Source organism: Pyrgilauda ruficollis, unplaced genomic scaffold (assembly GCF_017590135.1).
Source record: "Pyrgilauda ruficollis isolate IOZ18807 unplaced genomic scaffold, ASM1759013v1 scaffold10, whole genome shotgun sequence".
Classification (NCBI taxonomy): domain Eukaryota; kingdom Metazoa; phylum Chordata; class Aves; order Passeriformes; family Passeridae; genus Pyrgilauda; species Pyrgilauda ruficollis.
Genome location: NW_024508101.1, coordinates 15,129,670 through 15,143,772, shown reverse-complemented (window position 1 = coordinate 15,143,772; position 14,103 = coordinate 15,129,670). Strand labels below are relative to the sequence as shown.

Here is a 14,103-nt window from a genome sequence, read left to right as displayed (position 1 = left end):
TTGCAGTCTGCGAAAGCCATTTAAGCTCCATTTCAGCAGCACCCCTGTGATCCTCGGTATCACTCAGGTACCCGATGCAGGTACTGTTATTTGACGTGATCCTGTCTAGCCTAGAAACTCCCCATTACATGGGCTCCTGTTCATCTTCGCTCACAGCTGGAACCAGCTCCGAGCTCCCGGGTCTTGCATCTCGCACACCGAACGTGCACCCGGCCTGCAGCTGCCGGGCATTTTCCTGTGTTTGTTACCTCGACAGTGTCAATTATCTCTTAAACTGTTTAGCTGGTTCATTTCACCCTTAATGAAAGACAGACTTCGAGGACTGGGCGTTACATGCTCAGTGATAACAAAACGTTCTATTTTCTGGTTTTCCTGCAGCCAGTGTTACAACTGCAGGTGCTCAGCCACGGGAGAGCTCCAGGAGCTCCTTTTTTACCCAGCCTGGCGATTTTTTAACCAATTCTGCAGCCCACCCAAAGGGACGGGATGGCTCTGTGGAGCTGCTGCCCCCTGCCAGAGCTCACGGCAGACGGGGTGCTGTGGCACAGCCGCGTCCCTGTGACGGTCCATGCCGCGGGCTCAGCACAGGGATGTCCCGGAGCAGCACGGCGGGGCCACCCTTCGCTCGGGTCGGGGCGGGACAGCGCTGTCCCGGGGCCGCGGCGGGGCCCGCCCCGCTGCCTCAGCCGCGCTGCCCGCTCTCAACATGGCCGCCGCACCCGCTTCCAAAATGGCCGCCGCGGCGCCGCGCCCGCGCCGGACAGCTGCGCGCCGGGCGCTCCATGGCCGCGGCCGCCCCGGGCATCTCTATGGCAGCGGGCGCTGCCCGGGCCCGGCGGCGGGAGGATGCCCCTGGCTGCCTACTGCTTCCTGCGGGCCGTGGGCAAGGGCAGCTACGGGGAAGTGAGCCTGGCGCGGCACCGCCAGGACCGCAAGCAGGTAGCGAGGGGCTGGGCCGCGGGGCACGGGCGCGGCGGCGGGCGCGGCTCGGCCTGAGGGCAATGCCCGGAGCCGGGCTGAGCGGGGGGTGCCGCGGCCTCCGGTTCGGCTGTGACCCGCACCCGGCTGTGGCTCGGCTTTGGCTGGTGGTCCTGACCGCTCTGGGCACGACCAGAGACGTGGCATCGTGTCGGGGTACAGGTGTGACTACGGTCTGGTGTCAGGGTGGGGCTGGGACCATAGCCTGGTGTCAGGGTGGGGCTGGGACTATCACCTGGTGTCGGGGTAAGCCTGAGACCATTATCTGGTGTCAGGGTGGTTTTGTGACCATTATCTGGTGTCAGGGTGTGGCTGTCACCATCACCAGGGCTGGGGTGTGGCTGCAGCCTCCCGAGTTGCGCTTTTTGTTATTCTCCCTTGTCTGTAAGAACTTTTATTAAAGGTGTGAAGAAGACCCTTCCCGGGAAGGTTTTGGTTGTGTCAGAGTAAGAGCGCAAGCATTTTTGTTGGAAAACTGGAATAATCTGTCTAGTCTGGCCAAAGCAGAGGTGTTTGATAGGGAATGTGAGAGGGCAAAGAAATGGGGATGGAGAACATCCAGAGCAGCGCCACGGGAGCTGCTGTGAGAGCCTTATGGCCAGGATTTCACCGGAGATGATGGGAGGAGGTTTGTTCCAGCAGGGAGCAGAGGGTGTGTCCTTCCCGGATGAGGGCAGTTGTTCCCTGCTCGGAATCCTGAGGTGAATCCCTATGACACCTGCCGTGCCGTGCCGTGCCGGGCTATCAGTGATGGCAGGACTTGTTCCCTCCAGGCCATCGCCACATGCACAATCCAATGTCCTCAAAGAGTTCCTAACCTCACCTCATCCTAAAAGTAAACAGGTCACTTTCACTGGGATACAGTGACCTTGGGTTTCATTGTGGTGCTGCTGGTCATTAACACTAGCAAGAGCTTTTTTTCCTGTTTGTAGTTGCATGATCAATATTTGGAGTGCTTTATTGTGTTTATATTTTGCCAACTTTTACAAACTTTCTTTTGCAGCGTGATGATTAGGATTTTTTGTTGTGGCTTTGGCACAGTGCCACATGTTCTGTGAAAGAAATTGTGTCTTATTTAAGCATATTTGCTGTTAACTGAATGCTGGGTTTTTATGGAGAAGGTCAAGTAGCTTTAAATGTTTAAAACAAAACGAAATGGAATTCATATGCAATTTGCTGTCAAATAAGGTGGAAGAGCATTGCAATAGATTTCAGTAGAGAATCTTGCCAGGAAAACATGCTCATTAAATATAACCTATGCAAATTTAAAGTAAGGCTAATGTATGTGCTTTTTGCATTTTGTTGTGTATTTTCTAAAAGATGCTGATGTAAGCTTAAACTATTTCCATGCCCAAAGGTAGAGTTGTAGTTGACTTGCCACATGGACCACAGTAGTTGCAGCATTTCTGTTTCATTTTGAAGTCAGGTGATGCTGTACACAAGTAGCTTTGTGATATTCCTCCTGGAAGCTTTGCAGCATCATGGGTTCTATCCAGCAGGCTTCTGAAACACAAAGTCACTAGGTGCTGTAGATTTCCTGGGTAATTGGTTCTCTTGGCATGTAGGGGCATCTCCTCAGCACTAATTAAATGTGCTTGGCTAATTAATAGGTGCAGCCTGGAGAGCAGACACTGAAGCATCTCTGAGGATGCTAAAATTCAGCAAATAAAAATATTTTAAAAGTTTTGATTTACAACTCTCTGATAAGAGCACATTCAAGCATAACCATGACATGACTGTTCTGTGGAGAGCTGATGCCCTAAGTGATGTCCTACAAAATTTCCATCCGGATAGGGCCAGATCAGACCTAAATATTGGTGTTGTGGGTGATGAAAGTGTTCTATGGATTTTATTGTCTCATCTTCAGCTTCATGAGTGTTTGCTGAAACCTGAAATTCCTTAGTATTACATTTAATGTGGTACATATTAAGGAAGTAGAGAACAACTTTTGTATGTAGCTTTGAGAAATTCTTGACCCGTCTTAATAAAGACTAAAAGAAATTTAGGAATGAGCATAAGACCTTTTGTCTCTTTCAGATGACTTTTATAATTTGTTTGCACATGACTGCACACTTTATATATATAAAAGTTTACTATTGATGTGGACTTTTTGAGGGTAACTGTGGTGCACAAACAGGTACTTCAGGCTTAAAAGATGAATGACAGACACACATTTAAAGTGAGAGTGGGGAGAAAAAGAGAAATGTGAACATTAGTCAGAAGAAAGCAAAACATCACAAAATTCCTGAGCAGAGTTATATTCAGGTGGATGAATGGAAAACACCTGTTCCATTTTTATGGTGTAAGGGTAGCAAAGCAGAAATTCTGTGTAACTTTCATCCAAACTGCAGCCTCCATGTAGATTAATCAGCGGGTATTTCAAATATTGCATTTCCTTTAGGTCTGGGAATTCCCTGGGGCTTCTGCAGAGTTACTTTAATGTCTTTCCATACACCTTGCCTTTCTTTTACAGTATGTCATCAAAAAGTTAAACCTTAGAAGTGCTTCCAGCCGCGAGAGGAGAGCAGCAGAGCAGGAGGCACAGCTGCTGTCCCAGCTGAGACACCCCAACATTGTCACCTACAGAGAGTCCTGGCAGGGGGACGATGGCCACCTCTACATTGTGATGGGCTTCTGCGAGGGAGGAGACCTCTACCACAAGCTCAAGGAGCAGAAGGGAAAACTCTTGCCTGAGAATCAGGTGGTGGAGTGGTTTGTCCAGATTGCCATGGCACTGCAGGTACAATGAAGTGTAATTTTATTACCTTTGGATATAAACTTAGGTTGACTTTTTATGTATTTAAAAATTCCAGCTAAGCTGCAGCCTTTGGATTCGTGTTTGGCTCGGTTAGCATCTAATTACAGTGGTTATTAGTACATTAAAAATGGATCATTGCAGTCAAATCACGTATTTTAAGTAAGAAATTGCTAACATACTTTATGTCCACACTTCTCTAGCACTAGGCAGTGGTTGCCTTTAGGGTGTTTGCAACTCTTGTCTAAAATGTTCTCTAGTTTGAAAGTTTACATTAAATTTACAAGATGTAGTTTTTAAGGGAAAAAAAAAGAATATTCTTTCAGAGGTATTTTATGTTCAGTCTTTTTATTGCTGGTTTTATCGGTAAATTTAGACTATTAATGCATTATTTCTATTCTTTTTTATCCTACTCTTTTAAATTTGTAATTGGAGGTTATCAAACTTTAAAGGCAATTGTTACAGCAGTAAAGACCAAATATAGATGTTAGCATTAAAGAATAAGAAATTGGACAGAAAATTCTGTCTTAAAGTTGGCTGTCATGGTCAAAAATACACTAATTATAGGTAATGCTTGTTGTTTATTATGACTAATTTTCTTCCCTGTTCACACAAAGCTCACATTATAATTTCCTCTGAAATGTTTTTGGACTAAAATTGTCAAGAAATGAAATCAGCAGAAAGTGAGTTACAGGCTTAACTTTACATTTTTATTTCCTCTTTTCTGCTGATTTACAAGGGCCATGCAGGGAGATTTGGTTCAAGCAGTGCCAAGTTTTGGGCCCCTGCCTGTATCAGTCACTTCTAATGTTATTTCACCATTACTGTCTTTTCAGGTCACTCCTGACCTTGACACAGATTTCTGTGTTTTTCCCACTGTTGTGTTTTCTTTCTTTGACTTGTGTAATGAGATTTTACTTTCAGTGTAAAAGAACCAATTAGGAGTTAATTAACCTTATTTATATGATTTTTCCCTCTAGTATTTACATGAAAAGCACATTCTGCACAGAGATCTTAAAACTCAGAACATTTTCCTGACACGAACAAATATAATCAAAGTGGGAGACCTGGGAATAGCCAGGGTGTTGGAAAACCAGTATGACATGGCCAGCACTCTCATAGGCACCCCGTACTACATGAGCCCTGAACTCTTTTCTAACAAACCCTACAACTACAAGGTACAGTATGACAATGTCATTTCTCTTTTCTTAGCAGCCTTACTTTATTTGTCTGAGATCATTTCAACCTTACCTGTGGATTTTGGTTTCCTACTGCTTACAAGTCTTTTTAGTCTTCCCAATGACCAAACAAAAAAATAGAGAGATTTGTAGGAATGTTTGTTTCTGGAACTGTGTTTAGGAATTCATAGCACGTGCTAAGTTATCACAGCCAAGGTGTTCAGCAGGCTGCCTGTACCTCTCACAGCTGGAGAGATAGAGAATGGAAACAGAAATGTCAGCCTGTGTTAGAGAGATGCACTTTCTGAATTTATTATATACCAAACAGGAAGTTTTACACTCAAAAGTTGTATTAGAAATAACAGCAGCATTAAAAAATTAAAAAAAAAAAGGAAAAGGAAATTTAAATGAGAGGAATAAGCAGTGCTATTGTGAATTTAAAATATAACAGAACAAAGCAAACATGTTCAGCTCTTGCTGTAAACACACCAGAAATATGAGTGTAATGAGCAAGAACTGAGTGGAAACTTCTTCCAATGAAAAATGAAGATTTTTCATTTACAGTTAGGATATTGTACTAAAAAAGGAAACAAGAAACTTTTCCCCCAAAGATAGCTAATTTCTACACTTCCTTTTGGAAAAAAAGTTTGGGATATTTTTAAGGAAATAGTTGACTTGATCTAAATTAAAAACAGAAGAGTGAGACTGAAGCCAGAAGTTTGCAATGGAATTTGGGCTTAATTAGCTTAGTGCCATTAAAAGCCTGTTTGAAAGCAGGTAACTAAGCCCAAAGATAAAACCTGAACAACTAATAAGAAGTTCACAAACATTTTCTCTTCACGTTTTTTCAGTCTGATGTTTGGGCCTTGGGCTGCTGTGTTTATGAGATGGCTACACTGAAACACGCCTTCAATGCCAAGGACATGAACTCCTTGGCTTATCGGATTATTGAAGGGAAGGTAAAAACTCCTGAAACTTTATATGTGCTTGGATTTTCTATCTAGAAATTGAGATTATCTTTTCTAATCAACAATATTGCATAGAGTTAACAATACTTGCGTGTAATGGCAACCATCATATGTAAGACTGTTGTTTCGTGGTGGTGGATGATGTGATACCAGACCAAGAGAGTTATTCCTTTGTAGATCTGGTTAGTTTCTTGTTACCTCTTCATTTAATGAATATACTGAGTAATTTTCAAAGCTCTGTGGTGACTTTCTTAATTTGCTTTTTGTTTGCGTAAACATTGCATAAAAATGAAATTCTTGTGTGATGCCGTTTTCCTGTTATGTAAGATTAGGTTATTTAGGTGTCTTCTTGCTTTGTCATATAATGAAGTGAATATGGATTTATTTTATATAAATTTTTAAGCCTATTTACAGAACTTATACTTTTCATATTACTAACATTAGGAGCAGTTCTTAGCCACACACCTGGAATTTCAATATTTTGTTTAACATTAGGCAATTGGGTCACTTTCAGCATTTGAACAATGAGTCTATTTTTTATACATATTTTTTTTTGTAGCTGAACATAATGATCACACAAATGTCCTAGAAGTAGCCCTGTTGATTAATATATTAAATAATACCAAGCTTCCGTTTCCTTTCACAGTTGCCACCCATGCCAAAGGATTACAGCCCACAGCTGGTAGAAATAATACAAACTATGCTCAGTAAAAAACCTGAGGAGAGACCCAGTGTGAAAAGCATACTGCGACAGCCGTACATCAAACAACAGATTTCTTTGTTTCTGGAAGCCACAAAGGCGTAAGACATTTTCATCTGAATCATTCTGTGCAAAATATTGATGTTATTGTTGTCTTTTTTTACAACTTTGTCGGGGTTTTGTAAGAGGATAAAGTAAGTTTTGTTATATGCAGCTACAAAATATATGTACATCAGTTTCTTTGAATTCTTTGAGAAATATGGGGGAATTAGAGTGGAAAATATTTTTTTTCTGCAAATGCAGAATAGAACTCTGTAGTCATATAGAATTGGTAGAAAACACACACCTTTCCATATGGTTCTTGAGGCCATTTATCATCTGGGTGTTGAAAAACCAAGCTACTTTTGATGTACACTGATATAAATATTTTTCTTTGTCAGGTTTAGTCAGTTATTTTACTGCTTCCAGATAGAACTGACCTTGGTGCTCTGCAGAACAAGTGTATATTGCTGGCAGAGTCTGAATTGAGTTTTTAAGCTCCTTTTCTAGAATTGAAAATGAGGTTGTTGTGCACAGTCTGATGAAAAATCCCAGTATCTGATACTCTTTGTATGAAAGCTCTTTAGTGGAGCAGGGTTTTTTTAATTAGTATAATTAAAAGAAATATTTTAAAACCTTGTTGATAGTGAATGAATGAGCAACTTTTGTTTTCTTTACAGGAAAGCTGCTAGAAATAATAAGAAAACAGAGGATTCTAAACCTAAAGAATATCGTTCTGTCATCTCAGCAAAGAATGAATCTCACAGCAGGAGTGTTACACACCAAAACCACTCCTCTGAGCAAGCCAGAAAATACAAAGTTGTAAGATATGGGGGTTTTTGCCTTAAAAAAAAGCCAACAAAACCCAAATCCCTCTTGCTTTTTCTAGATAAAAACCTCAGTTTTATAACAAGTGCATTGAGCATCCCTGAGAACATTAGATCTGAATCCCAGCAATGTGTAAAATTGTAAAATTCGTATTAGGGAAGGAAATGTTTTTGGATAAGAGTGGAAGTAGTTAAACTTCAGTGGATCAGTGAAGCTAATTGCAAGACCTGTAAGATGTTAACTAAACAACAGCCGGTTTTATGTGAGTTAGTCTTGGAGTATTTGGGGTGAAATAATTTTTCAAATATTTCATGACAAGTGGTAATAGTTTTTTTCCAATCAAAAACATATTTAAAAACTAATTATAGTCACAACCAAAATTCTTTATTGTTGAAATTCTTTCAGTGATTACAACAAACCTTTTGTAATGGTTAATATTGTGAATGTTTTTTGTTTTCTGTAATAAGTCTTCTGTTCTGGGTTTGAGCTTTCAATGTTGAAATATTGAATATATATGGTGGAGCACATCGTAAAAACTCTTGGTGCTTGTTTCTCCCTTAGGGAAGAGCCAAGTGAGTACAACTTTTCTTTCATGGTCCTGGTGAAAAGTAGGTGTATTCCATGTGTATAAACCAGTACCTGAAATAGGTAATTTGCAAATCTGTATCTCTTTAAAAATGCGGATTTTGACTTTTTTGGGGCTCCTCATCTGTTATTGAACATAATTTCCTTTCAGTTTCTGTGCCTGGTATGTTCTTGTTTTTTCTTAGTGCTTGGAGAATTCTTTTGTATGTGTGTAAAATGCAAAAGATACTGACTTTTTTTGTTTTCCATTTAATCCTAGGATGAAGAAGATTGCATCAGTAAATGTAAAGCCAGCAGATTTTATCCCTCAGAAAAACCAGCTGTTGAGTTGGAAAGAAAACCAAGCAAAAATGATCTGAACAGCTTGGGAGACTCCATAGCTACAGTCAGTGGAGTGAACATTGATGTCTCCCTGTCTGAGAGGATGAAGCATGGAAGTGACAAGTGTGGCAGTGAGAGTATTCCAGAGAATAATAAAGCAAAGCATTTACATGTTCCAGGCCATTCTAAAATAACATCTAATAACCCAGCAATTAAGGAAGATGGACAACAGCAAAGAGCAAAACAGGCTTTTAAAGCTGAAAGTGTTGAATCAAAGCCATCTTCTGTTGATTCTGTAGAAGAAGAGGATGACACTTTGAAACTCCTGCAGCCTGTATCAAAAGACCAAAAGCAAACTGACCTGGTAATGCATTTATGCTTATTTGAAGTAGATTTAACCAGTGGCCAGCTCTTACAATTTAGAGAGCTGCTGCATATGTTTTTCTGTCAAACTAGGATGTTGCTGATGCAATTATTGAGATTCTTAAGTGGTTAGGAGCCTTGGGTTCAGATTTGCAAAGGCAGGTAAAGTAGTTTTGGGATTGCATCTGTCTAGATGATTTGAATTCTGTTTTTACGGGGAAAAAATTTTGCATTCCCAGCTGTGAACAGAGAGAGTGAGAATAGTTTTGTAACTTTTGTTCTATGTTGTAAATAGGCCTGAATAATCTTGATTTGGATCAGGGGGCTAATTGGTGGTAATTGTCTTTTCACTTCATTTTGGTTTACCGTGAGATTTTTAATGAGAAATCATTATTTGTTGTAGAGCTTGGATTCTACTGAAAAGCTGCTGGCACCCTTTGTTCCTGTCGTAATTCAAGTAAGTGACCTTCTTGAAGGTTTAGTAGCTAAAGATGCTGGAACAGCGGGTATTTTCTCTCTCAAATAAGAATTTGTTGTGGTTGTACCTGTGCTGTGTTAAGGTGGTTGCAGTCCAAATAGTAAAGGGGCCTGTTTTGATTTTTTTTTAAGTGTGTTTGTGTAAACCTGGAAGTGACAGGCCTGCATTTTTTTAAAAATGCTTTTACTTATTAGGATGATATCAGCCATGGAGCTTCAGGAGCTGCTCAGGGAAAAATGACCTTCCACAAGCAGCCTCACAGCTGTGTCAGTGAACCCTCTCTCCCACAGCAGCAGCAGCAGAAGAGAGAGCTTGCTGAAGGCTGCTCAGAGAAGGTGCAGATACTTGAAAAATACTTCTCCTCTCTCCTTTAAGACTCCTTTTCCTCTTTAAACGTGGGACCTATTTTCTAAAAAAGGGTGGGTGTTTTAATGCTGTTCTTGTTTCATGTGTGTCTGTATAACTTCAGTGGTAACAAATGCAGACCACTGAAGGTGACTATTAGAAGCAGCCTGAGTAAATCTTTGAAAATCCCCAGTAGCTTTCAGGGATGAGGTGGGTGTGCCAGATGGGCTGTGCCTTTACTGGGTTGCAATGTTTCCTAGGAAATTCCATCAGGATTTCTCACTGTTTGTGACTACAAGTCAGTACCTTTGTGGAAAAGGCTACTTCTGGTGGGTAGTGGCTTAGTAGTGCTTTAGAGCAGATGGGTAATGGCTGCCCTGAGCTCCTGAGTGCAAACTGTAGGAAGCAAATCTTGGCATGCACACAGGATGGAGCTCCTGTCAGTTCCTCCACGCTGAGCAGGGAGGTTTCTTTGGGGAGAGGCACAAGGCTACAGGAAAGGGTGAGTGGTCGTTGATAACTTGGTTTTCTCTTTGAGTTTTGCTGTTTGGGGGTGGGGACAGTTGTTGCAAAGGCATTGGCTGAAAAATAGTCTGGAAGCAGGGGGATAAGATGTAGGGATGGAAAGAAGGGAAATGGATGCAAGGAGAGATGGGGAGAGGGAAGGATCAAGCTGGGAGAGGTGAAGAGGTTACAACAGGATTCAAAATCTCTGGCATCCAGCTTTACCATGCAAGAATGTCTTCTAGATAGCAGAGTACTTAAAATTTTAATTTTAAAAAAGTATTAATTCTTGCTCATTTCTCTGTCAAGTTCAGAGCAGTTTCTCCTCGGCCTCTACCTGTTCCTTCTGATGTGACCCCAAAGACAATCCAGAGGGGTGCAGAGCACCCTGAGCCTGCAGATAGTGCCAAACCCAGCCAAGCAGCCATTCCAAAGGTTAGTGATGAAAACTGTTTCTGCTGGTTTTTGTCTCATTGCTTTTGAGGAGTTTGTTCCATGTGTGTGCACAGTGAGTAAAATGTTTGGTAGCTTCCTGTCTCGTGGAAGCCCTGCTCAGTGTGGGATGAGCCTTGCTGAGCCTTGGAGGTCAGCAGCCCCTTTTCTAGAGTTCAGATTGGTCTCATTGAAGACAGTTTCATAATAAATAATTAAGCATTAAATAATAGCTCTGTCTCCCATATCAGTCCAAAAGGATTTTTTGCTTAATAGGTGATTAGAAAACAAAAGCTATAATGGTGATTGCAAATTAAGATCAAATTAACTTCCTTTGAAGGAGCGGCCCTTGTCAGCCAGAGAACGAAGGAGGCTGAAACAGTCTCGGGAGATGCTTCCCTCTGGTAATTTTTATGTTTATATGTTAATAGTTTATGTATAAGTAGGCTAATAACTTTTTTCTGAAGAAATTATAATTTCTTGTCTGTTCTTCACTGCCATCTTCAGAACAGTGCACTAAGGGGCTAGTTCTGTGTTAAATAAAAAGTTCTGTTAACATGTCTGTATTTTTCTGCTTTTTAGTTATGTCCAGTTGTGTTCAGTGTTGACAACTTGTCTTTGAAATGTACATGAAATGTAGAATATTCACTTTTGAACAGAAGCTTCAATGTTTTCTATTAGCAAAATACCTACCTCCCTGCCTGCCTTCTGCTAGGTGATAGATTTTTTTCTTGCATGAGCATGAAACTAATTCAGAATACACACAGCTTAGCTGTAAACATTGTGAAAATGTCATCCTTCCAGTGGTTCCAGCAAGACAGTCATTAAATGGTGCAGCAGTTGAAGCAAAGTCACATGTGGAAAATTGTGTTAACGTTCCTCAGTCCTCATCAGATCCCAGTATTTCTCAGGTAAACTTTGTCAGAAGTATTTCTTCCATGTAGGAGCAGTAATATATTCATATTGCTCAATTACTTTCAACTATTAGAATTCTTGTTATTTATTCCCTCTTCCCTTAGAGAAAGAGAGAAGCCCATTGCCTGTCTGATGATGAGCTAAGCTCTTCCACAAGCTCTACAGAAAAGTCTGATGGTGATTCCAAGGAGAAGTAAGGATTTTCTTTAATACTGTGCAAGAATTTTCACTGCTATACTGGACCTTGACTTGGAGTGGACAAAAAAGGCTTTCACACTTTATCTCTGCATAGTGAGTGGTGGAAGAAGTGTGTGATGCATAGAGGAAAACAGCCCCATTGAATTATTGTCTCTCTGTGACTACACTTTCCATGCTGAAAGTGTGTCTACACTTTCCATGCTGTACTTTCTGGGTTGTGGAATTGTATACTTCTGGGTTTGTGTTTTCCCAGGAAACCAATCTTCCAGCACCAAAGGACATCTGCTGTCAGGATGCATTAAAAGCACAAGTTAAAAGGTGCCAATGTGCTTCCTTTCCACTATAAAAGAGGCTGAATTTATCTCTAATTTTTGTCAGTGTAATCAGCTTTCAAAATATGCAATTTGTTGCATTACCAGAGGCACCAGTAGCCAGTAGGATTGCTGGGTTTTTGCTGGGATCTGAGCCTTTGTTAAATGAAATAGTACTGATGTTGCTATTGATAAAACTGCACCACAGCTAGGAATTTAACATGGAGTACTTACTAGGACCTGAACAAGCTCATTGAAAGCCCTTGGAATGCAGGGTGGAAGTTGCATTGTGATGGTGACTGAATTATTTCTTCCTTCTCTCCTAGGAAAAGCAGTGTGAATGAAATGAATGACTTGGTGCAGCTGATGACGTGGACACTGAAGATGGACTCCAAGGAGAACTCTGAGTGCTGTGTAACCTCGACCCCAGCCCCAGAGTTTAAACTTCATAGAAAGTATCGAGATACTTTGATTCTGCATGGAAAATCACCTGATGAATCAGAGGAATTAAAATTGGAAGGGATTCCTTCAGGTCTGTTGCTCTGGGATTCTGTGATAATACTTAGAGTTGTCCCACGTTCTTCTGCAGAATATGAAAATTGTCTGTACTGAAAGTAATTAGTACTGCACTGATTTTTTTAATTGTGTTTTAATAGATATGTCATTGGTCCCTTACAAGATTAGGAGAATGGTTGAAATCCTGAGATCTGATGTGGTGCAAGGACTGGGGGTGAAACTTCTTGAGAAGGTGTACAGAATCATGGAAGAAGATGATGAAGCAAAAAGAGAGGTGAATGTCTTCCATAATAAAATAATTTCTTTATAAACATAAATAAATTAGCAGGCTCTTTATCCTGTTGAGATAGGGTAAACCTTGATTCCAGAAAGTCTTTATGTAGTCATGGGCAGGAAAGGACCTAAGTATATTGTAATTTTCATGCTTAAGTTTGATTCTAGATGTAGACTATGTTCAAATGCAACTTCTTCAGAAACCATCAGAGCTTTAGAACTGTACCATGGGGAAGATATGAGGGATGCAAATAATTTTATTCTGTTAATATGTTAGCATAATTTTATGCTGTTTTTCCAGTAATAATTTCTTCTGTCTCAAATGTTTGCCTTCACATTACTTTCCTTATGCCCTTTATGCCCAAAATAAGAAATAATTTGACGTCAGTCCCCAAATAGAGGTGAATAAGGAATACCTCCAGGTCCTGATTCAAAACTTAGTTACACTTACCCAGGCAGTATTTGATTTGTAACCTGTGAAGATCTTAAATTTTTGGGAGGGATTTGAAAATCTCTTGCTTTTAGACAACAACAGTGTTCATTTTATTTCTCTCTCATCCACATTGCCAAGCTTCACATGCTTCTTTCAGCTGAGTGCTGAAAGATTTTACTGTTAATATTTTGGTAGCATCTGCTTTTTTTCAATGCCAGTAAATGTGGGTTTTGTTCTGTGTGTGCTGTAAACAGCTGCAGTTGCGGGAGCACATGGGAGACAAGTACGTGAGTTACAGTGCGAAGGCTCGGCACCTGAAATTCCTCGAAGAAAATGTGAAGCTCTGACCAGAATCTTTTCCTTGGAGAAAAGAACTATTTTCTAGCTCCTTTGATAGACTGGACCAGCTTACAAAGCATGTTCATCTGCTGATCTCCTTTGCTGGAATAGGAAGGTGAACTTGCAGAAAATGTTAGAGTTCATAGTAATATTTTTCATGTTAAAATGTGAACCAGGCTATCACTTTCTCAGAAGAGAAACTGTTTAGTTTAGTTTTTATTCTCTTAAAAAGTGCTTTCCATAGATGCAAATAGGTGTCGATACCAAGTTTTGTATACTAAGGAGTGTAAAAAAAAAAATAATGTTCTGGTTTGAATTTGTCATAGCAAAAGGTTTTTTGTATGGTCTCATACCAAATACAGTAACAAAATCTCTGCCAAGGCTTTGATGTGATAAACTCTAATCTATTACATCAGATAGTTGTGAAAATTTAGCATGAAGAGACAATTACTAATTTTTGTGGAACTAAAGGTCCTCAGGTTGTGTAAATTGCCAAGTCCAAGTGCTGAAGGGGGTGGCCATACTGCTTGGAAAGAGAGACTTTGGTCTTGTGTTTTGTTGCTGAGGCAGTCACCAAGGTGGGGGAAAGCATTTGGTATCTGGATAAAGTAAGTCTGAAAATGTTTGAAAGGAATGCAGCCATG

The 14,103-nt window shown here is 40.6% G+C and overlaps 1 protein-coding gene across 1 annotated transcript; it reads left to right on the top strand.

Annotated features, from left to right (window-relative positions):
- The first annotated feature begins 718 nt into the window (after positions 1–718).
- NEK4 (NIMA related kinase 4) lies at positions 719–13,833 on the top strand. Its single transcript, XM_041460471.1, has 16 exons — positions 719–939; positions 3,452–3,718; positions 4,714–4,911; positions 5,763–5,870; positions 6,526–6,680; positions 7,299–7,440; positions 8,291–8,716; positions 9,119–9,172; positions 9,388–9,528; positions 10,352–10,477; positions 10,815–10,878; positions 11,279–11,385; positions 11,494–11,582; positions 12,225–12,430; positions 12,555–12,688; positions 13,375–13,833. Exons 1-16 carry the CDS (start codon positions 847–849, stop codon positions 13,465–13,467), a joined length of 2,403 nt encoding a protein of 800 aa, XP_041316405.1. The 5' UTR covers positions 719–846; the 3' UTR covers positions 13,468–13,833.
- Positions 13,834–14,103: the final 270 nt, after the last annotated feature.